The 24,129-nt window shown below is 38.6% G+C and overlaps 1 protein-coding gene across 2 annotated transcripts in view; it reads left to right on the forward strand.

Annotated features, from left to right (window-relative positions):
- The window catches only part of LOC121233970 (guanine nucleotide exchange factor SPIKE 1), a 57,696-nt gene that overhangs the window by 10,371 nt on the left and 23,196 nt on the right, over positions 1-24,129 (forward strand). For both annotated transcript variants that reach the window (XM_041129753.1, XM_041129754.1), the window contains exons 3-17: positions 384-499; positions 652-755; positions 928-983; positions 1,115-1,212; positions 1,342-1,470; positions 2,090-2,401; positions 3,927-4,214; positions 10,808-10,975; positions 11,064-11,255; positions 11,389-11,432; positions 17,930-17,999; positions 18,637-18,798; positions 20,980-21,087; positions 21,270-21,307; positions 21,597-21,741. In XM_041129753.1, coding sequence (XP_040985687.1) covers positions 384-499; positions 652-755; positions 928-983; positions 1,115-1,212; positions 1,342-1,470; positions 2,090-2,401; positions 3,927-4,214; positions 10,808-10,975; positions 11,064-11,255; positions 11,389-11,432; positions 17,930-17,999; positions 18,637-18,798; positions 20,980-21,087; positions 21,270-21,307; positions 21,597-21,741 — 2,030 coding nt within the window. The remainder of the gene's footprint in view (positions 1-383; positions 500-651; positions 756-927; positions 984-1,114; positions 1,213-1,341; positions 1,471-2,089; positions 2,402-3,926; positions 4,215-10,807; positions 10,976-11,063; positions 11,256-11,388; positions 11,433-17,929; positions 18,000-18,636; positions 18,799-20,979; positions 21,088-21,269; positions 21,308-21,596; positions 21,742-24,129) is intronic.

The following is a 24,129-nucleotide window of genomic DNA, read 5'->3' on the forward strand; positions in this document are numbered from 1 at the left end:
CTTGGTAATAAAATTTCTTATTAACTATAAAAAAAAAAAAAAATTCTTTATGTGTGGTGGACCTTTTTACCTGTGGAAAGGGCAGTTTGGCAGCCATCAGTGCGCACCTTTGTGGAGAATGACCCCATCGTGCTTGCTATGGCACCTTTGGAGAGAAAAAAATGAGTCTGGTTTCGAGGATTGCGAGAAATCTATGCCAGAGATCAAATTGTTCTTATTACCCTTTGTGTCACTCTTTTGATCTCTACCATTCAAGATTTTTTAGAACATTTTCATTTTTCGAGTTTGGTTGGTCTCTTGTACACTTCCTGTGTACTGGGATAACATCCTTTTGTTGTCATTAATAGAATCTTTATCTTATAAAAAATTTGAACTGTTTGCAGAAATGCGACTTGCTAGTGCAAGGCGAACCAAGACTGAAGATACTACTGATGATGACATTCCAAGTACCTCAGGAAGGCAATTTGCAGAGGCGACCTCTGTCGAATCTGTCCCGAAGGTTGTATTGGTTCAAGTATTGCCTTTATTGAGATCAAACGTTCCATGAATGCAACTTTATTTTCTTTCTGTACTTTGGAAATTTGGTGAGATGCGATTAACTTCATTTTACTTTTAAGAAACTCCTAAATTCACCTGGTGATAAATTTGCAGCATTTTGGTGCATCCCCCCTCCCTGCTTATGAACCTGCATTTGATTGGGAAAATGAGAGGTCAATGACATTTGGTCAAAGGATTTCAGAAGCTCCTATATCACAGTATGACACTCTTATTTGTTGTTGCTGTTATTATTATTATTTGACCTTAAGGTTATGTAATCTCTAAAGTCTTATTACGGAGTAGAATTTTTACAGTAGCCATTTAATTTGTTTTCCCCCAATTAATTATCTCTTGCTCTTTTTTCTTTGTTTCATTATCGAATGGTCTTAGTGGATTGAAGATATCTGTTAAAGTTCAGTCGTTATCATTTCAAGCGGGATTAGTAGGTGAGTGTTCTGCTCTTGGTAGTGGATCCTTATCATCTAGGAGTTGGTTCTCCTACTCAATATTGTGTATCTATGTTTGATTTATTGAAGATTTCTGACTTAGAACTCTCTCTGTCCCCTCCATCTGTTAGAGCCGTTTCATGGTACAATTTGCTTATATAATAGGGAGAGAAGAGAAAAGTTGTCAGAGGATTTCCATTTTCATGTTTTACCTACTGAAATACAGGATGTAAGTATAGTACTGATTCAACACTTATTTTTCAAAATTTTCTGCACCGCTTTATTTTAGCAAATAGAGATATTTATGATCCACATGGTGACTGAGGAATTTACTTTTTTTACTTGACACCATTTCCAGGTTAATGCATCACGAGGAATCTTCTATTTAGATGCTCCATCAGCATCTGTTTGTCTGCTAATCCAGTTAGAAAAGCATGCAACAGAGGAGGGTGGCATTTCTTCTTCTGTTTATTCGCGCAAAGAACCGGTATATTCAAATAAACATTTACATTTTTCGTTCTTATTAGGTGCCTTCACGCTTCTTCATGCACTGAAACCTGCTGATTTTTTTTGGTTTCTCAGTCAGCAACATTGTTGGTGTGCTCTTTTTTTTTTTTTTTCTTTTAAAATCTTTAAATGGGAAGATTTCCACTTTCTGTTTCTGTAGTTTTTTTCATTGGTTTGATTCATGTCTTGAGTAATCAATGCCTGTATTTAATACGTTGCCTAATTTTGTTAAATATTGTTAGAATTCTTGGTGCTTGGTGTGGACATGATAATTGGTTAGAGATGGTACTGGCTGTGCCCGTTCTGGCTTTGGTCTCCCCTTGACCTGCTGGATTGCAACATTGATCTTAGCATTTTTATTTAGTCTTCACCCTTTTTGATTTTTTAAAGGTGCCAGTATATAAAAAAATATTATCACACCTTAAATAACATTTTATGAATGACATTGACATGCTCTCTCTCTCTCTACCTCTCCTGCTCTTTTTCCATGCGCATGTGTGTTTTGATGCCATCTTCTTTTTTCCCTTTACGATAATTTTATGTAAACTTTCTTTTTATTTAGTAGTTGATCAAAATGCTCTTTTTTTGTATCTGTTCAGGGACACTTGACTGAGAGAGAAAGGCAGAAACTGCAGGTGTGGTCTCAAATCATGCCTTACAGAGAATCCTTTGCCTGGGCTGTTGTTTCATTATTCGATAACGGCATTGGTGTAGCTTCTGGTGGGTCTGCTTCCCCAAGCAGCCCTCTTGCTCCCAGTGTGTCTGGTTCAATTTCACATGAGGGTGTGTTTGAGCCCAGTGCAAAGATCACATTAGATGGGAAGCTGGGTTATTCAAGTGGAAGCTCCGTTATAGTTGAAATATCAAACTTGAGTAAAGTTAAGGAAAGCTATACTGAGGACTCACTTCAGGTGGGGAAGAGATTTATTTCCATCTTTTCAGCTTAATCTAGTAGCTTGTCAAGATTTCTGTCTATGGTTGTTCAGATATTATACCTGTCAAAAAAAGAAAAAAAGGTTGTTCAGATATTATACATGAAAATTATAGCTAACTATTACTTGCCGAAGAGTTGATTTGCATTACCTGACCTTTGGTATCATACACTTGCTTAAAATCACTGAAAACTTTATTCCCACCTTCCTTCTCTCAATGTTCATGGATGGCATCTCTCTGACTTTTAACTTTTTTTTTTTTTTTCTCACAAGTATCTGACTTATAACTTGCTGTTAATTATTTGTATATTTCTCATAAATTTTATCATCACTTTGCCATCTTCTAGTTTCTTTTCTAAACAGTGATGTTGGTATAGCTCTCTTATGTTGTATAATGTTTGGATCTTTAATCATGTACTTGAACTTCTTGAGCACATTGTGTCATTACTAGAGGTGATAAATGGTCCGGTCGGACCGAACGGACCGACCGTTTCGGTCCGGACCGGACCGAATGAAAAATACAAATAAAAAAATATTTTATATATATTATTTATATAATAATTGTATAATTAACAATATAAAATTTTAAATATGTTATTAATACTTGTTAATATTCTATAAATTAACAATATTTTATATATATCTTCATCTAACCTATCACTATTAACAATATAAAATTTTAAATATGTTATTAACACTTGTTAATATTCTATGAATTAACTAATATATAATATCAATTAGTTAATTATATAGTAATTATATAAATTAATAATATAATTTTCATTTAATTTATTATCATTGACCATATAAAATATTTTTTTATTGAGTTTGTTACATAATCCACATTAATAAGTCACTTAATTTAATTTAGTATTTTAAATAATTTTTTTTATTAATTATTTAAAAAAATAAAAAAATAAAAAAATTAGGCCGTACCGAATGGACCGACCGGACTGATAGCTCTATGGGTGTTTGGTCCAGTCCGGTCCGAAAAAATGATGGACCGAAAATATTCGGTCCATCGCCGGACCGGACCGGACCATTTGCACCCCTAGTCATTACTAATTCCCACTAATGATATAATGCTCGGGTTTGAAACTGTTATTTTTGGCTTTAACTACTAAGTTGGAATGACCCAAGTGGTATTCTCTGAAAAGTTCTTTTTTAATTTGGAAAGAATGATATTGCATTGTTCCCTCCAAAACAGATTAGTCCAGATTAAATGGACAACAGTAAGGACAGGCCCTTTCATGAGCGAAACCAAGGTTATTTTAGTCTAGCCTGGGGAGAACTAGACATACAAGTTTTCCTGCATGTTACTCCTCTATGCTAGATTCTTTGGGTTTGCTGGTAATGGAGTTTCATTACCAAGGTTATTTTTTGTTTGCTGCTCAAGTTTCCCAACACTAATTCTGCTATTCTATGTTTGTCATTTTGATGGTCACAGTGCCTTCTAATATTTTGATTTTCTTGTTTATTTTTTTAAACTCTTTTGTATATCTAGGATCCAAAACAGAAGGCTCATAAACCTGTGAAGGGTGTTTTGAGACTAGAAATTGAGAAGCACCAGAATAGCCATACTGACATGGAAAATATATCAGAAAGTGGGAGCGTGACCAATGACTCTGTTGACCTGGGGGACCGTCTTGCTGATTCTGCATTTCGAAAGCTCCCCCATAATGGTTCTGAAGGACCTCAGAGTTGCAACTCGAAGTGGAATTTGTATGATGGGAGAGAAATATCTAGAAATGGATCAAATGCCCACGAAAACCCTGATCTCAGCATTGATGAGGTAAGTATAAAGTCTTGTGCACACTAAGATCCTCTCCTTTTGGGTTCAAAGTGATAAGAGTCGCACGAAAATCTGCCGTTGTTGTTTGGTATGATTGAAATGCCATGAGTGCACCACGAAAAAGCTTGAGATTTCCTATTATTTGTTTATGCTTTTTTTTTTTTTGATTAAATATGTTGTTTTTTTCATGATCGAATAGCCATGAATCTTGAATGGACTCCATTTCAACCCAAATGGCTCACTGATATGTTGAATTCAGTTATCTGTAACCTATTCACTTACTAGTTTGCAAAGGATGGAGGGTATGGCTGAGTTTTATCATATGCAAAATTCTATTTGCAAGCTGGTGCGGACGACACACCTTCCACACTACTGACATGATTTGATTTGCAAGAAAAACTTTAAATTTTGAATCTTGCAAATCAAATCTTGCCATGTAAGCAGTTTGGATGGTGTGTCGTCCACACTAGCTTGTAAATAGAAGGCCTGATTATGCATATCCTATGTATAAAAAGTGAATGACATATAGATCCATCTGATTTTGATGCCGAAGGCACATGGGCCTCAAAATGCACATAAGCCTCAATGAGATGAAGCTCATCTTTTTTTACTTGATTGCTGTTGAATAGGATAGCAAAATTCTGTACCATGAAAAGAATATAGCTTCAAAGATGAGTGAATGATCAAGAAAAACAGAGTGAGAGAATTATCGTAGTAGAGCAAGCTTTCTACTCCAAGCAAGAGTTTAGTTTTATCATAATTGTTTGTTTTGAAAAAAATAGTTTTATGCTCCATATCCTTCCCCTTATGGTTTTTTATTAGGTATCTGTAATAATATACTCATTATTAACGTCATTATTGAAGTCGTATGAAGTGACCAAAGCTCACTTCCTTTAGAGTAATATATATATATATTTTAATTTTTAGCATTTAGATGTTTTGAAGTGGTTAGTTGATATAATTTCCAATAATTTTGCTATGCACATGAATCTTTTTTCTCCCCAAAATGAAGTTTGAGTTACTTGAGTCTAACATGACATGCGTTAAGAAGCTGATTGGATTTGGGGATGTTTCATTTTTGAGTTTGAAGACTGGCACTTGCACATGTATATCAATTTCAAGCAATGCTACAAACTACATCAGGAACTTTTTTGATGTGGCAGGAATTAGTAAACCCTTGATCAATAATTGTTCAAAAAAGATTAAAACCTAAGGGTTATTGCACACTATCACATTGATAGATTAAGATAATGGTGGAATAGTTGTGTTGCTTCTTGCATTTTACATCAATTTTAACCTTTCCTTTCAAGAGTAACTTTTAAGGTGCAGAGATGAGGGGCCACATGATGGAACTATATGAAAATTAAATGTGACTTGAGAGAGTGGGCCCCTCTAAAAAATTTGCTTCATTTGGCTCAATGATCTTGTTATGAACGAATGTTACTTGACTTTGTGAGCTATTTGTGCTGAAAATTTTATCATGTAGCCTCCTGCCAATCCCACGACAAGGGGGGAAAGGCTCCACTTATGTTTGGGAAAGAAAGTGCATAGTGGAGAGGTGGAGGTGGTAGGCCTGTCATGGGATTGGCAGTGGAAGACGTGCACAGTACCTTGCTGGAAAAGAAAATGCAGTTGTTGGATTTACAGGGGAAGGTTGATGTTCTAATACGGTGCGTTGAGGAGGGGCGTAATGGGCCTAATGAGATGGCCTTGGGTAATGTAAGGGGCATGGGAAATGAGATCCGAGTGCTTCTAAAGGAGGATGGGCCAGGGTCCAAGCAAGTGTATTTGGGTCCAAACCAAGGTAAAGAAAAGCAAGTGTATCTGGGTCCAAACCAGAGGCATCAAAAGGCCGGGCCAGATCCAAACTTAATGGGCTGCGCAGAGGGGGTGAAAAATAAAGAAAAGCTTAGGGCTGAAGCCCCGCCCGTGCGGAGGGCTAGGGAGGGTGGAGAGGCGGGGACTTCTGCCAGCGGGGATTAGCCAACCTTGCCGGAGACGGAGTTGGGGTTTCCATCAGACCCGCGAGACACCCATTGGAGTTGTGTAAAGATGACGGTGGCACAGAGGACCTCTTTGACGGCGATGGAGGATTTGCGAGATGGAGATGACGTAGTTGAGGTGCCGAGGACCACGGGTCAGGAGCCACTCAACCCATCGAGACCGGATGACTAAGGAATCATCGATGGTGGCTCAGTGGGTGATTGAGGAGCTGTCGACAGTCGATCCAGAAATGAATCTTAACGTTATCTCACCGGCAGACTTGGTATCTCTAGCACAACCCACACAGATGGTGCCAATGGGTAGCAAGGAGGAGGCTCAGGTGCTCTCTTCTTTGACGAGGGTGTTTGAGTAGTCTCATCCAGTTCAAGTGATGGTAGTGGGGGTAGAGGAGGTGACTTAGGTGTTCTCTTCTCCGGCAAAGGCCTTTGTGTAGTTTCAACCAGTCCAAGAGATGATAGTGGAGGTAGAGGACAGGAATTACATGCTTCAGCTGGCACACAGGGAGGTTGAGGTGGGCCCAGAGCCACTGTGCACCTTGTCTCCCTTGCTTACATTGGGAGGCTCACCTTCGGATTGGGTGGTTCAGAAAGTAAAGGATATCCAGGAGTGTGTGGGGATCTCTTGCGACAGGTTTGAAGAGCAATTCAGGGCATTACTTATTGCCATTGAGGAGGGTCAAATCCAATCCCCCAAATCTGCTTCTAGGAAAAAGAGGGAGCAGAAACGTGTTACCTGTTCGATCAATTACGATGGAAGGGAGGGGAGCACTAGCAAGGAAATATCCAAGGGAAAGGCTATTTCCTATGAAGCGTAGAATTCTCTCTTGGAACATTCAGGGTCTTAATGATCCCAATAAGCGTATGTGGGTGAAAAATCTCTTACTTCAATAGTAGTTGGATATTGTTTGTTTGCAGGAAATGAAGATGGAATTCATGGACCGTAGCTTCTTCACTAGCATTTGGGCCTGTCCATTTGTGAGATGGGTCTATCTTGCCTCGGTGGGAGCATCTGGTGGCATCCTTATTATGTGGGATTCGAGGGTGGTTGAGTCTATTGAGGAGTGTGTTGGAAATCACATGGGAGCATGCTTGTTTAGAAATGTGGAGGACGACTTTTGTTGGGCTTTCGTTGGTGTGTATGGGCCAAACATGGACACACATAGGAAGGCCTTATGGGAGGAGTTAGCAGGTTTGGGCAGCTGGTGGAACTTACCATGGTGTATTGGTGGTGACTTTAATGTCACTAGATTTTCTAGTGAAAGATCGGGAGAAGTCCGGCATAACCAGGCAATGCATGACTTTTTTGAATTTATTTTTTAAATGGATTTGGTGGACTTACCACTTGTTGGTGGTGTGCACACTTGGTCTAATAATCGGGCGTGGTCTTGTTCGGACATTTTTTTGGTGTTTCCTTCATGGGTGGCACATTATTTTACAGTGTTACAGAAGAGATTGGATAGAGTTTGCTTGGACCATTTCCCCATTGTACTGGATTGTGGAGGCATTCACGAGGGTAAACGATACTTTAAGTTTGAAAATATGTGGCTGAAAGTTGAGGGTTTTGTGGAGAAAGTAAGGTCGTGGTGAACCTTGTACTCTTTTGAGGGTTCACGTAGCTTTATCTTGGTTGGGAAATTGAAGGCACTGAAGAGGGATTTGAAGAGGAGGAATGCTGAAGTCTTAGGACATATTAATAGTAAAAAAAAGGTCTCTTATGGACAAGTTAAAAGGACTTGGAGGAAAGGGAGGTGAGTCCTACTCTTTCCGAAGAGGACTCTTGCAGGAAACTAGCCACCACTTCGGAATTGGAGAAGGTGTTACTAATGGAGGAAATTTTGTGGAGACAAAATTCAAGAGCCCTTTGGTTGAAGGAAGGGGACCGTTGTATGAAAATTTTCCATCGGTTGGATTCTAACCTCAGGAATAATGCTATCGAGGTGCTTCAGGTTGAGGGACAGGTATACTATGATCATGATGCTATTAAAAACCATATTGTCACTTACGATGAAGATCTGCTTGCTTAAAATCCCCGTGGAGACCCAAATTGGATGGTATGCCTTTTGGGAATATTGATCAAGGAAGTTTTGTGTGGTTGGAGAGACCTTTTGAAGCAGAGGAGGTTCTTCGGGTGCTTCGTGGGATGGCCAAGGATAAAGCTTGGGGCCGGATGGGTTTACGATGGCTTTTTATCATGATTGTTGGGATGTGGTGGGGGAGGATATTATGCAGGTTTTTCAGAAGTTATACACTTTTGGTAAATTTGAAAAGAGCATTAATGAGTTTTTCATTGCTCTTATCCCTAAGAAAGTTGGGGCAGTAGAAGTGAAAGATTTTTGGCCTATTAGTCTCATTAATGGGATTTATAAGATTATTTCAAAGGTGTTTGCCAATTGCATGAGTAAGGTTTTGAGTAGTATTATATCAAAACCCCAAAATGCGTTTGTGAAGGGGAGACAAATCTTGGACTCAGTGTTGATTGCCAAGGAATGCCTAGATTGTAGGATCAAGGAGGGTACACCCGGACTCTTATGTAAGTTGGACATGGAGAAGGCCTATGACCACGTTAATTGGGATTTTTTGTGTTATTTACTTGGGAGATGTGGCTTCGGGAGGGATGGATTTCATGGATCAGACATTGTATAACTACAGTTCACAACTTGGTCTTGGTAAATGGAGCACCGGAAGGATTCTTTAATAGCTCTAGGGGATTAAGACAAGGGGATCCACTCTCCCCCTTGCTGTTTGTCATTGTTATGGATGCATTGAGCTGTATGTTGAGTGCAGCTATTAATAGAGGATTTATTGCTGGATTCTCAGTGGGAGTTGTCACTATATCTCATCTATTATTTGCTGATGTCACGTTGCTGTTTTGTGAGCCGGATAGTGATCATATGCAGTACTTGAGGGCTGTATTACTTTGTTTTGAAGTGGTTTCAGGCCTGAAGGAAAATCTCTCGAAGTTTGAAATGGTTCCTGTGGGTGGTGTGAACAATATTCAGGACTTGACAACTATTTTGGGCTGTAAGATTGCTTCTTTGCCCTTGAACTATCTCGGTCTTCCTTTGGGGGCTGTGTTCAAAACAAAATCTATTTGGGATGGCGTGTTAGAAAAAATTGAAAGAAGATTGGCCGGGTGGAAACGGATATATCTATCCAAGGGTGGTAGATTGACTCTCATTAAGAGCACTTTATCTAATCTCCCTACTTATTTTCTATCCTTATTTCCGATACCTGCAAGTGTGGCTTCTTGTATTGCGAAAACTTTTCGTAACGTTCTTTGGGGGGGAATGGGGGATGAAACTAAGTTTCATCTTGTCGGTTGGGATAAAGTTTGCTCACCAATAATATGTGGTGGGATGGGGGTGCGTAGTGTAATGGTCTTCAACAAAGCACTTTTGCAGAAATGGTTGTGGAGGTATCATAGGGAAGGAGAGGGCCTATGGAGAGAAGTCATAGGGTCTAAGTATGGGAGCATTCGGGTTGGTTGGTGCTCTAATGAAGTTAGGGAGGCACATGACGTGGGATTGTGGAAAAACAAAAGAGTTGGTTGGGGAAGATACTCTCAGTTTTTCAGATTCGCAATTGGAAGAGGAAACGATGTTTACTTTTGGCATAATGTGTGGTGTGGTGACATGGCTCTTAAGCAGGTGTTTCCTACACTTTACCAAATTGCTTTTGATAAAAGAGGTTGCTGTGGCTGATATATTGGTACCCTCCAATGGTGCAGTCCATTGGAATGTGAGTTTCTTGAGAGTGGCTCAAGATTGGGAGCTGGACATGTTTACTGGTTTCTTTGATTCGTTATATGCTATGTCAATTGGCAATGAGTTGAGGGATAGGCTGTTGTGGAATCCAAGTGGAAATAAACAATGTGCACTCTTTCTATAAGGCTCTCTTGGGATTTTCTGAGAAGGCTATCTGGAAGTGCAAGCTACCTCCCAAGATTGCTTTTCTCGTTTGGCCTGCATCTCTTGGGCGGATCCTCACCTCTAATAATCTGAGAAAACGTGGTCTCATTATTTCAGATTGGCGCTTTATGTGCAGGAGTGATGAGGAATCGGTTGATCATCTTTTATTACATTGTGAAGTGGCTCGGTGTTTATGGAATGAGATCTTTAATAGGATAGGGGTGGCATGGATCATGCCTGGAAGAGTTAGGGATATTATGTGCTGCTGGAGGGGTATTGGGGGAAATGCCCACATTGCTGTTGTGTGGAGAATGATCCCTCACTGCATTATGTGGTGCTTGTGGTTGGAGCGGAACAAGAGGTGCTTTGAAGACATGGAGCATTCTGTGGATGAGTTGAAATGATTTTTTTTTTACAATACATTACTTTCTTGGGCTTCGGCCATTATTTGTAATACGGACAACCTTCATGATTTGCTTGTAACTCTCACTAGTGCTTAGATGTAATTAGGCATGTTTCATTGTATACTATTATTGTACTTGGGCGATGCCTATTATATCAATAAAATTTTACTTTTACCTATCCAAAAAAAAAAAAAAAAAAAAATCTTGATAAGATGACCTGTAAATTTTTCTCACATTGCATATGTTTGTTCTTAATGGCTATGTTGATTCCCTTGCAGTTCCACGCATTTGACTTCCGCACTACAATGAGAAATGAGCCTTTCCTGCAGCTCTTTCATTGTCTGTATGTATATCCCTTGACAGTTAGTTTAGGTCGGAAGAGAAATTTGTTCATACAGGTTGAACTAAGAGAGGATGATGTTGATGTTGGTAGACAGCCTTTAGAGGTATATGTGTCTCAGTTATTGTTATAGATCGAAAGCTGTATGCTTTCTGAACTTCATCTTGTTTCACACGTGCAACTAATTTGACTAGGCAATGTATCCAAGGGAGCCAGGCGCATCACTACAGAAGTTTGTTAACACACAAGTTGCTGCTGGGGCTAGGGTGGCCTGTTACCACGATGAGATTAAACTTTCCCTCCCTGCCGTCTGGACTCCATCACACCACCTTTTATTCACTTTTTTCCATATCGATCTTCAGACAAAACAAGAAGCTCCAAAACCAGTAAGTTTTTCATGTCTTTGAATTTCAAAATAATGCTTGGTTTTGTCTTTTACTTGTTCAGTATCTTGTGGGTCCATTTCTCTTTTTCATACGTACTACATTGAAATGACAATTGAAGTCATTAATCTTCTAGGTGGTTGTCGGATATGCATCACTTCCATTATCTACACATGCTCAGTAAGTACCTTCTTATTAAACCTTTCTTCCTTCTTTCTTTGTCCTTGTAGCTAGAAGAGTTCAGATTATCTTATGTTGTGTTGACCTCTCTTACTTTAGTAGCTCCTTGCTCAGAGTTTTGCTTGCATAAAAAATCTCATGTCAGTGTCTGGTATGTCGATCTTTATGATAGTGAGAGCTGCTTATCTTTGTCTACTATTGAGGGCATAGTCTTAGCATTGCTAAGTAACCACATAGAGTGATAGGCCGTGCCTTTATGGTGGCTAAAAGTGATATCCTTGGTTAGATATTACACAAAGGGCCTGAGGGAAAAAGCGGCCCAAGAACGTCTTCTTGAAGCACTCCCAAGAGATAGGGTTACAGGTGGCATAAGTCACCTTCTGATCATTTGTCCAAGAGGTTATAGAATATCTATTCCAGTCTCTCAATCCAACTTTTAGCATCCATGGCACTAGACCAACCATCAAAAGTAGGGGGATGCTGGTAAGAGAATTGCTCCAAAGTACAACCGAATTGTGGGACCATAGGTGCCATAAATTGACCTCTGGCCATTGATTGAAAGAATTGGCTCGCAGTCGCGACTAGAGCATTAGGTTCTCATTCTAGATAGATCCAGAAGATCCCTCTTGATTTGGGTGGTTCCTAGTGCCGGGTGCCATATTCTCAAGCAAAATATAAAAATAACAATTAAACTAGTACTTCAAATCTAACAACAACAACAACAAAAAAAAAAAAAAAAAAAAAAAAAAATACTAACTCTTAAGTAACTAAATCATAACATAAATGTCTTAATAACTCTCGAATGAGCCAAGAGCATCCTAGGTGACCTTATCCTAGGATTATTTCTAAAAAAAAAATTTAATCTTTTTTTTTGAAAAAATGGTTTCTTACAAAACACTGATTTTCTTTTCAAAAAGTCTGTAGAATCTCTTGACCTGGGCTTTGATACCAAATGGTAACATCCCTTTTCGTAGGCTAGAGATGTCATGTACTTTCGCAATTGAAGCCAGTTAAGAGACTCGCATAAATAAACTAAAAAATCTCTTTATTTAAAAGAATTCATGAATAAACCAAGTCTTAAAATATAGACTTATATAGTGTTCTTAATGCGGAAAACAAACATAAAACGAGATAAATGCTAATTCAATATAAATCAACTAAGGACGCATAAGTCTAAGTAACAGGCTGCTCCATTTAAGCCTGACCTGCCTGCTCATCCTGGTTGTCTTCCTCACCTAGGTGGTTAAAAACATAAAATAAATATAAAATGAGTCAAAGACTCAATGAGAAGCACACCATACCGTAAATGTAATAAACATAAGGTTTTTCTAACAATAAGCATACTATTATACTTATAAAAAAAAAACAATAAGCATACTATTGTTATAAAATCTGCAACATTCATACTCATGCTCACGGAATGCATGACTTGTAAAACTGGATTTCCATTTTCTTATCTTAATTGGCTAACACACATTAACTCTGTGCAAAATTATGCACTGGTTCCACTACTTGTGGCCACAAGGGGAACTGCTAAATATATCATAAATGTTTGTGATTGGCGGGGTCGAGAATGATGGTGGGGCAGTGACTTCCAACTCCTTCTGTAGTGATCAAAGGTGGAACACACAAAAACCCAAACCCCATGATAAGGATGCGTTTACGTGTTATAGAGAGAGAGAAAACGATGGAGGAGAGGGAGAAAGACGATAACCGACATGGTAGGAGAAAGAGACACAACAATTAGCGCCTTCTGTCTTTGGTTTTTTTTTTTTTCTTCTTTTGTCGTGATGGTGTCAGTTGGCGACTGAATGGGGCAGCGGGTGTCTCAGGTTAATGCTTACAAGCTCCTCCTTGTTTTCCGGTTGTCCTCGGTGGTACGAGGTGGACTGCTTTGGTGGTTCTAGGGGCTGGATTGTTCCGTTACGGTTGGTGTTGGGCAGCACACAACTTCCTGTATGGTGGTTGTTTGCTGGGCAGTGGTACTGTTCGTGTATGGAGGTAATTATTGGTTAGAGAAAAACACAAAGGAGGGGAGGGGGGGAGGGAGGGAGGGAGGGAACTGGACGTGGAGTGTGTGAGTGGTTAAAGTTGCGGGGAGTTAAAATATAAAGAGGAAACTGACTCAGTTAATTTTTACTGAAGACCAGGTCGTAGAAGTTGTGCTGGAATTTAGGAAGGAGAGTCGCAGTGATATAAACGTGGGAAAATAACATCGTTACGTATTTTTGAGAATAACTGTGATAATCCTTTTATTTAGGGATAAAGGACCTATTAGACTTATCTTTAAAATTAGAGTTAAAAAAGAAAGAAAGAAATTTCCTTGAAATTTGAGATAATAATAATACAATAATAAAATAAAAATAATAATAATAAAGAAAAATAAATGCCTAAAATAAAACAAACAATATTTTTATGGCCCGTATGTTACACTATATGTGCACAAAAAGTGGTGTATTTGTGAGGTTGCGAGGGGCCATGGGACGAGATTTTCAGCTGTACCGGACTTGCTTGGGTGATGCCTAGGAGGGTGGTGGATCATTTTGCTTGTTGGAAAGGACTTTTGGGCAACCCATATTTTGCTGCTATATGGAAAATGATTCCTGTATGCCTTGTGGTGAATTTGTCTTGAAACGTTCTTTTGATGAGCTTAGAAGTTTCTCTTTTCAGGCCCAAGTGGTGAAGGATTTGGTCTTGGGGTATCACTCCGTTCAAGGTCCAAGGTTCAATACTCATGGGTGCAAACAGTCATTTGGGGCCACATCTCCTGGTGAAAAATCAGTGATTTAACCAGTTCCGTGTAGGGAAACTTTCGAGAGTGCGGTGCACGAGACCGGGGTTTACTCTACAGGGATGGGTCTGAAGGGCCTTGCCTTGGAGAGGTTCCCCAATATAAAAAAAAAAAATAATAAAAAAAAATTCTTTTTTCATACCTTGCTCCTTTGGGCTTTTGTTATTGTACTCAACGGATCTACCATTCATGACTTTCTTGTATATTTTTCTAGTGCCTAACACGTAAATAGGTGTTCTCTTTCTACTCTGTTTGTACTTGGGCAATGCCTGTTCTCTTGTTTCCAATAAAGTTTTAGTTTAATTATAGAAAAAAAAAGTACTTGTCATTATCCCTTGAACCCATTGAATGAGTAATCAAAAGCCTATCCTCTATTCTATTCATCATCCTAAAGTCTTAATGCAACCTTTACTGCACTTATCCCAAGGAAGGCCAATGCTTCAGATGGGAAAGATTCTGTCTATTAGCCTTGTTAATAGGGTGTACAAAATCATATCTAGCATTTACGAATCATATAAGTTCAGTCATGGAGAAGATTATTTCGAAGCCCTAGAATGGTTTCATCAGAGGGAGACAAATCCTTAACTTGGTGTTAATTGCTAGTGAATGTTTGGACGGTAGAATTAAAGCGGGAGTGCTAGGTTTTTTACGTAAGCGGGATATGGAGAAGGCTTATGATCATGTGATTGGGAATTTCTATTTTACTTGCTTGGGAGGTGCGGTTTTGGGGCATGGTGGCGTAATTGGATCAAGCATTGTGTTTCCATTGCTTGCTTTTGGTCTTGGTGAATGATACTCAAGTTGGTTTCTTTAACAACTTGCAAGGATTGAGACAAGGGGATCTGTTGACTCCTTTTCATCTTGTTATTATTACGGATGCTCGCAGTAGAACGCTGGAGGCAGTTGTTGGTGGTGGATTTCTTTTAGGCTTTTTGATGGGATGCACTAACAATGGTCCTGTCAATGTTTCCCATGTTTGTAGATGATACTTTGGTTTTTTTTGTGATATAGACCATGATCATTTTCATTCATTGAAGGCTCCCTTGGTTTGTTTTGAAGCTGTTTCTGGTCTAAAGATGAACCATCCTGAGTCTGAAATGGTTCTGGTGGGTTTAATGTGCAATATTCAATGTTTGGTGAATGTTTTGTGGTGCAAGACATTGCCTTTACCCATGAAATGCCTGGGTCTTCCCTTGGGGGCTTCTTATAAGGCACAAGCTGTCTGGGATGGTTTGTTTGAGAAGATTGATTCAAGGTTGGCAGGCTGGAAAAGGATGTACCTGTCAAAAGGGGGAAGAATCACACTAATCAAGAATACTCATTCTAACCTTTCTACATACTTTCTATTCTTATTTCCTTTACCTGAAGGTGTGGCAAATCGTATTGAGAAGATTGTTTGTGCTTTCTTGTGGGGAGGAACTGGGGATGTTCCACGTTAGTTGGGATAAGGTTTGTTCCCCGCTACTGGAGTGTAGTCTGCAAGTTGAGGATCTTTACCTTGGCCCTTCTTAAGAAGTGGTTATGGTTGTATCGACAAGAAAGAGAGACATTTTGGAGGGCTGTTATTCTAAGTATGGAAGTCCTTGGCCATCAAGATTGCATTTCCTGCCGTCTTCTAGATTGCACATGGCCAGGAGGCCTCAAGGGCAGATCTTTTGGATAGCTCTAGTGGCTCCTTACAGTGAAATGTTTGTTTTCTTAGAGCAGCTCAGGATTTGGAAATTGGGGCTATTTCCGATCTATTCAGAATGCTGTACATATCGAGAATTGGTAGTGATGAGGCGGATAAGATGGTTTGGTTTCATTCAGGGAAAAGGAAGTTGACTGTTTGATCCCTGTACTCTGTAATGACATGTCACAACCACACTCCTTTTACTTGGAGGTTCATATGGAGGGGCAAGGCGCCTCCCAAGGTTGCTTTCTTTGTTTGGACTACTTCTCTTGGGAAAATCCTGGCCATGGACAATGTGAGGAAGTGGGGGCTTGTTGTAATGGATTGGTGCTATATGTTTAAAAAAAGTGGCAAAACTGTGGATCATTTATTACTTAACTGTGAGGTGGCCAGGGTCTTATGGGATGAGATTTTTAGCTGGACTGGACTTGTGTGGGTAACTAGCAAGGAGGATGGTGGATCTCCTTGCTTGTTGGAGAGGCCTTTAGAGTAGCTACCAAATTGCTGCAGTGTGGAATATGATTCCCTTATGTCTCATGTGGTGTATTTGGTTGGAGTTTTGAAGATCGAGAATGCTGTTTGGATGATCTTTAGATGTTTCTTGTATCCATTTCTAGCTCCAGACTTGTAACTAAGTGTTCTCTTTGTATACTTCATATGTGCTTGGGCTTAGACAATTTACTTGATTTAAAATAATTTTATCTTACCTATCAAAGAAAAACTCAAAAAAGTATTCATCATCCTACTTAATACCTCCCAAACAATCACAATCAACAATTGCAAAAGCAAATTCCCTTGCTTCAAACCACAAGAGATACTGAACAATGTAGATGGTCATCGCTTAATAAGAATTGAAGACTGCATTGTATAAATTCAATGCGATATCCAATCCCCTTGTATCTCCCTAAAGCCACATCTCATATCTCTTCAACAAATAAAGCAAAAGACCCCTATTTTCTCTGGAAATGGAACATTACTATGGTTATTTGGTGTTGTGTGTAAGATGAATGAGGAGACCATTGATCTTCTTCTTCTTCTTCTTCTTCTTCTTCATTATGATGTAGCAAGAGATTTATGATTTTTGTTGTTTGTGGGGTGTCATGTTGATTGGGTTATGCCTAGTAGGGTGAGAGTGTTGGCGAGCTGCAGAGGACAGCAGCTGTTTGGCAGAGCTGTAAAAGATGGTCCTCCACTCCCTTTATACATGGATAGCAGCTCATGATATTTTGCCTTTTCTAGTTTTTCAGATTTTGCGAATCATTTTTCTTTTGAATACTTCCCTTGTACTTAGGTTTTGCCTATTTGCGCTTTTTGATAAGCATAAATTACTTATAAATAAAATAGTGTCATGTATTACCACATTGTAATTAGTGCGATCCTAATTGAGATCAGATAATTAACTATACCTGTACTTATGAATTAATTATATTACCCTGGATCTAGAAATATTTATAAAAATTTCATTCCCAGGAACATGCATAGAGAATGTATGTTTGTATGCTTGATAGCACTTGACTATTTTGTGCTCTTGATTTTATCACCCGTACTTCTATATAACATGAACTTCCTGCTTTGTAAAGATTATTTACATCTTTTTCTTCTACTTGGTTATGTGTTCTCTTGATAGGCTAAAATGTTTAGGGCCACTTAGAAGCTATGCTTTTGACATGCTTACAAGGGAACTGATGTAAAATTAATCTTCAAATTTAAAGCCTCTGTATACCTATAAAAAAAAAAAAAAAAAAAAAAAAAGTGCCTCTGTCGTGGGTTTGAGTTTCTCTCTTTGGGGGGAATTTTTTTCCCACCGTGTCAAAATAAACAGATGTATGCTTTGGATGTAATATTTTTCTGCCCAGTACTACCGATAAAAGCAAAAGTTTCTGCTGAGTCCTGGAAAATTGTGGAAATGGTGCCACAAAATTATTATTTTTTTAAAAAACTTAAAAACCATTTTATTTCAAGATTATAATTTTAGTTGAAGCTTTTTACTGGCCAATGATTATATGAAATCTATTATCTTATGGTTCAAATCAGGTTGCGATCTGAAATTTGTTTGCCAATCATGAGAGAGTTGGTTCCACATTATCTTCAGGATGCGGGGAAGGTATATGTTTCTGGCATGTTTCTTTTGTGCAGTCATGAAAAATTATTTTCATTTTTGTTTATACAAACATGTGTTTTGCTTTTGTTATTTTTATGTAATATTTTTGGATGCAAACTGACTGAGCTTGAGTTGACGATTACTAAGTTGACACCTGCCTGTTGAATCTCTCTCTCTCTCTCTCTCTCTCTCTCTCTCTCTCTCTCTCTCTCTCTCCCCCATCTTGCTTCTTTCAATTTTATACTGATCTCAGGCTTGTTTACTTGAGTGCTAAAATTTTTCATTTATATATTGGCTTTCACTGATTTGGGAATAAACTGCATTTGTTTGGTTTACTATTTTATTTTCTCCTGTAAAGGGGTTCACACTAGCAAAGTTCTAGTCCTCTAGTTAGTCTGTAGCTTTTGTGTATCTTTACAGACTGATTTTTATGATTTTTTTATGAGTAATTCTTATGATTATTGACTCAACCCTATAAATACCTTGTGACTGTTTTGTGCATTTGTATGTGTAGGGATAGAATGATTATTTATTATAGTAATTTGAATTTGAAACTTTGTTGTGATTTGTCCTTCAGTTAGCTATTTGGTTTTCAGACCTGACATTGCCCTTTTATCTTTATTTTTTTTTTTATTTTAAGGAGAGGCTAGATTACTTGGAAGATGGTAAAAACATCTTTAAACTGCGCTTAAGACTATGTTCGTCTTTATACCCTGCCAATGAGCGTATTCGAGACTTCTTTCTTGAATACGACAGACACACTCTGCGAACAAGCCCACCTTGGGGTTCTGAACTTCTGGAGGTATCTTTCTAATTTTTTCATCATCTGTCCAATATTTTAGCTTTTTTCATTTTTCATCGTCGTCCTAGAATAGCCCCTTGGCTTACGCATGTATACCTTATGCCCCTTTGTTCCAAAGGGGAAGACTTCAATCAACCCTTATATCAATAACTCAAATACAAAGATATGCAAAATGAGACCAGATTCAAGCATGGAGAGCTTATTGTCTAATTCTACAATCAAACATCAACTAAATTGATGTTGAAAATCATCTGGATCAGTATCTTTGTAATTCTGGTTTTATACTATTTTTTTTTTAAAGACTGGTTTTATACTATATCATATGAGTTTTAAGGTTTAAGTGGGATTGGATTCAAAATAACTTGGTCAATGCTAAGCTGACAACTGAAAAGGTCTACTGAAGGGCTATTTTGGGTTCTTCCGGTCCCAAGTGGGTCCCAAAATGTTTCAAAAAACCCTATTCAGCAGTCTATAGGACCAAAAAGGGCTGGATAGCCCTTTGATGCCCAGAGAGGCACTGCCTCTGGGCTAAGCTTCTTTTTTTTGGACCACATGTATTAACTATTTCTTGGGTGGTTCATAAGGCCCTTCAGGAAGGTTTGCCAAAAATGAAAATGTGATCCTGGCCCCTTGAAGGTTCCGTAGTTCTTGCTTGAGCTCAGATTTCCAAAAGGTTTGGTGTAAGATCAAAAGAGTTCCATGCCATTTTATGTGCCTTGCTGAGCCACCAGATAAACATTGAAATGACCCAACTGAAGTCATGATATGGAAGTCGAATGCTGTTTGCTATAGATCGTAGTACACATGGGTCCCTTAAGTTGTGACTGGAACGGTCTATGTAGTGTACTTTGGTAACTCCTTAAAATCATTATATAATTTTTTTTTTTTTCTGACGAGTGCTCTGTGTTTCACAAAACCAGCCACTGTTCATCCATGTAAACTCATAATATAAACATTCATTGGAAGAAATTAAAATATATACATCACATAAGAGTTAGTCGGCACCTATTGACAAAAGTATAATAATTGTACAAGCCGTTAATACCTGATCTAAATGTAAATAAACCTAACCAGGCAACTGTACCATACGGCCAAAATTGCAGCTATCATCAACCCATCATACTATAACGCTAGTCAATGAACTTGTCCAAGTCGCTTTCATCACGTTCGCCAGGTGGTACCTCCAATACAAATGGAGGGAGTACCTGCAGCATAAAGATCAATGGCGTGACCGCCTCAACTGTCTCTAATGGTTCCAAGTGTCTTCTGGGCACTAGAGAACCAGGGGACACCCCATAGGTGGGTCCTTACGAGGCTTGGTCTTTTCCGTGTGGCAAAAACCACCTGTCCGTTCTCATTAATGAATGAGGTGGTCATCTGTCAATTTGTTAGTGTTTCCACGTCCTTTAGCAAGGAAACGAGGGAATGAGTCTAAAACTTAAAAAGTGTCAGAAGCCTGGTTGCTACTTTTATTCCTTTAATCCTGAAGAAACCAGGGGCTGTTGATGTTAATGCATTTCTGCTCAAAAGCCTTGTTGATGAGTTTTTAAAATATGTGGTAAAGTGTTGGCAAACAGGTTGAAGATGATGCTGGAGAAGATCATCTCCTCGGCTCAGAATGCAATTATTCAGGGGAGTCCAAGATGCTAATTGCTAATGAGTACCTTGACTTAAGAAATATGGTTAGGGGAGCCAAGAGGCTATGCAAGTTAGATATAGAAAAAGCATAGGATTTTTTTAGTTGGGATTTTATGGTGTACATGATGAGGAGATGTGGTTTTGTGGAGCGATGGTGTAGTTGGATATCTTTTTGCATCTCCATTGTGTGCCTACTTGGTATTGGTTAATGACACCTCTAAAGTTTTTTTTTTCTTTTTTTGCTGTTCTCGTGATATGCATCATAGGATCATTTGCCTCCACTAACTTTTGTCATTATTAGGGACTTATTGAGTAAAAATATGCAATGGTGCATGGGGATATGAATGGCCGTATACACATTAGGGCCAGACAATCAGAGTGATGGATGGCTAGTGATCCAAGTCTGGGTCACCTAGTTGTAGTGGTGACTGACTAACCCAACTTTTACGATAAAAAAAGAGATACGTATACTGTGTGTATATGTTGAAGCTGACAGGCTTTATCAAAATGCTTGATTATGATATGTACTGATTTTCTTTGCAGGCCATTAACAGTTTGAAGAATGTTGATTCCACAGCTTTGCTTCAGTTTCTTCACCCAATTTTGAATATGCTTCTTCATCTTATAGGAAATGGTGGAGAAACTCTTCAGGTTTTCAAAAAATTATACTAGTCATTTTATTATTGTTATTTCTGAATTTAAGATCACTATATTGTGTTGGTTTTCATAATTGGGTCGATTTCTTTGCTTTAGCCTCAAGAGTTTGGCTTCACTACTCTTGAGCTCTTTGGTGAGTGTTGCCATCTCATTTTCTTCTTTATTTTTTCCTTCAGGTTGCTGCCTTCAGAGCCATGGTTAATATTGTCACTCGGTATGTGTTTCAAGTATACTTGGAATTGTAATTGATTATGTACAATGCACACAAGTAGGGGTTTTGTCTGAGACAAATCTGAGTTCTTTTCGATCAATACACACCTCTTATTTCTTTTTATATATCCTCTGCATCTTCGTAGAGTATAACTGAGTTGGACCTTACTTTTGTTTTTGGTTAGTATTATTTAGTTTTGTAACTAGCCTCTTCTCTATTTGTCTTTCCTCTAGTTCTATTATAGCATTTCCGATTTTGTATTTGATAGTGTAAGGCCCCCCTTTTTTTGTAGGGTACAGCAGGAATCAGTTGATGATGCTGAAAGAAATCATTTTCTAGTAAACTATGTTGATTATGCTTTTGATGACTTTGGTAGTCGTCAACCACCGGTATATCCTGGTTTGTCCACTGTCTGGGGAAGCTTGGCACGAAGTAAGGTAAGTCTATCCCGCCGTTCACTATCATTTATGAATTGTTGTTAGCTCATGGTTGTCATTATCATCAGCGCTAATGTTTTATATGTGAAGTTGTATCTGCCGTTTTCATCTTTGAACACTGTTTTACATGTAAAAGGTCCCATGTTCGGTGTTGTAGATATTCTGTATGTCACAAGTAAAAACTAACACTGGTCCTTAACAAAGCTAAATCTTGCTTCATAACATAATGGCTATTGTGTGGGAGAGTATACTGTGGCATTTGTGAATTCTCCGTTGGGGATTGGAATGTTGGCAGACTTGGCATTTCTCATCTTCTATATGTAGATGACACCCTTAATTTCTGTGAGGCTAACCAAGACCACATCTGATATCTGAGGGCACTTTTATTATGCTACGAAGCTGTTTCAGGTCTAACAGTGAACCTAGCCAAGTCTGAATTGATAGCGGCCGGGAATGTTCCTAATGTCTAGAACTTTGGTACCATAATGGAGTGCAAGGTATCTTCATTACCTATGAAGCACCTTGGCCTCTCGCTGGATGCATATTTGGGATGGTGTGATCAAAAAAATGGAGCGCATATTTGACTAGTTGGAAGAGTATATACTTGTCCAAAGGTGTTTGGCTCACTTTTATCAGAAGTACTCTCTCCAACTTACTAACCTATTTTTTGCTTGTATTCCTGATTCCTAGTAAGTTGGTCAACCATATTGAAAAGCTACAACATGATTTCCCATGTGGTGGGATGGACCATTGAGTTTCAAATTTCACCTTGTGAACAAGGCAAAGGTATGCACTTTGATTTCAAGGGGAGTGTTGAGAGTTTGAAACTTGCAAAAGGGATTCTTTGTGGAAGGCTGTAATTGATTGAAAGTTTGGTGGTGCTTAGGGTGGATGGTGTTCTAACTAGGCACAAGGATTATATGGGGTGGGATTGTGGAAGTATATAAGAAGAGGATTGGGAATTTTCTCGTTATATACACATCTTGTGGTGGGTGATGGGTCCAAAATGAGATTATGGCAAGATCTATTTTGCGGAGACAAGGTCCTTAAGGAAGCTTTTCATGAAGTGTAGGGGATTGCGAGGGTGCAAGATGCCTCAATGGCTGAGACCTTTTATGATCTTTCCAATGGGGTTCTTTAATGGAATCTCTGTTTTTACAGAGCAGCACAAGATGTGGAAGTAGATGCTTTAACAGAGTTTACATTTGTACTCTGCTAGTGTTAGAATGGGAGATGTAGACAAAGTTCTTTGAAAGTCCTCCGTCTGCTCATTCTACCAAGTGGGCCCTTACCATTCAAGATAATAATCCTTTCCCTTGGAGAAGTATTTGGATGGCCAAGATGCCTCCGAAAGCAGCTTCCTTTGCTTGGAAAGCTTTCCTAGGGAAGATTCCACCATAGATGACTTAAGGAAACGCCTGATTATTGTCACGGATTGGTATTATATGTGCAAAAGGAACAGGGAGATCGTTGATCACCTACTTCTACACTTTGTGATTGGTAGGACCCTATGGAATGAATTATTTGATAGATTGAGATTAGCATGGGTGATGACATAAGCTTCGAAGATCGAGAGTGATCAATGGAAGAGCTTAAGAAATTATTTTTCAATACTTTGCTTCATTGGTCAGTTGTAATTGATTTCAATGGAATGAGTTTTCATAAATTTCTTGTATCGCTGAACTAGCACGCTAAGACGACGCTCTTGTATATGTCCCGTATACCTGGGCTTTTGCCTATTCTTTGATCAATAAAATTTTGTTTACTGATCAAAAAAGCATGGGTGATGCCTAGAAGGGTGGTTGATTTCCTAGCAATATGGAGGCGCTTGCATGACAATTCAAAAATTGCAGCAGTATGAAAGAGGGCTCCTATTTGTCTATCATGGTGTCTCTGGATGTGAAGGAATGATAAAAGTTCAAATATCACAAGCGGACCATGAACGAGATTACAGTTTTCTTATTTAATACTTTTATTCAAATGGTCAATTGCGATAGATTTTAATGGACCAAGTGTCCATGATTATCTTGTAGTGGTTGTCAATCATACTTAGGTGTCTCTTGGATACATCCTGTGTATATGGGCTATACTTATTTGTAACACCCTTTCCCATAGGTCAGGAATGTTACGTACATTCATAACATAATGCCTGATAAAGAGATTCGATCTTATAAAAATATCTCATCTATTGGATCATAAAACTCATCTAGCATGACAACCTCTCATAACATAAAAGCTGAAACATAAAAGAAATGATATAAGCTAGTTCTATGTGATACTAACACTGCTTTAATGTCTAAATCATACACTAAGTCTTTGGAAATTTATTCTACTCCTGGCACTCCTACTCTGTATTAACGAATTCATCACCTAGGACTTGAAACATAA

The sequence above is a fragment of the Juglans microcarpa x Juglans regia genome, chromosome 6D, assembly GCF_004785595.1.
Source record: "Juglans microcarpa x Juglans regia isolate MS1-56 chromosome 6D, Jm3101_v1.0, whole genome shotgun sequence".
In the NCBI taxonomy this organism is placed as follows: Eukaryota; Viridiplantae; Streptophyta; class Magnoliopsida; order Fagales; family Juglandaceae; genus Juglans; species Juglans microcarpa x Juglans regia.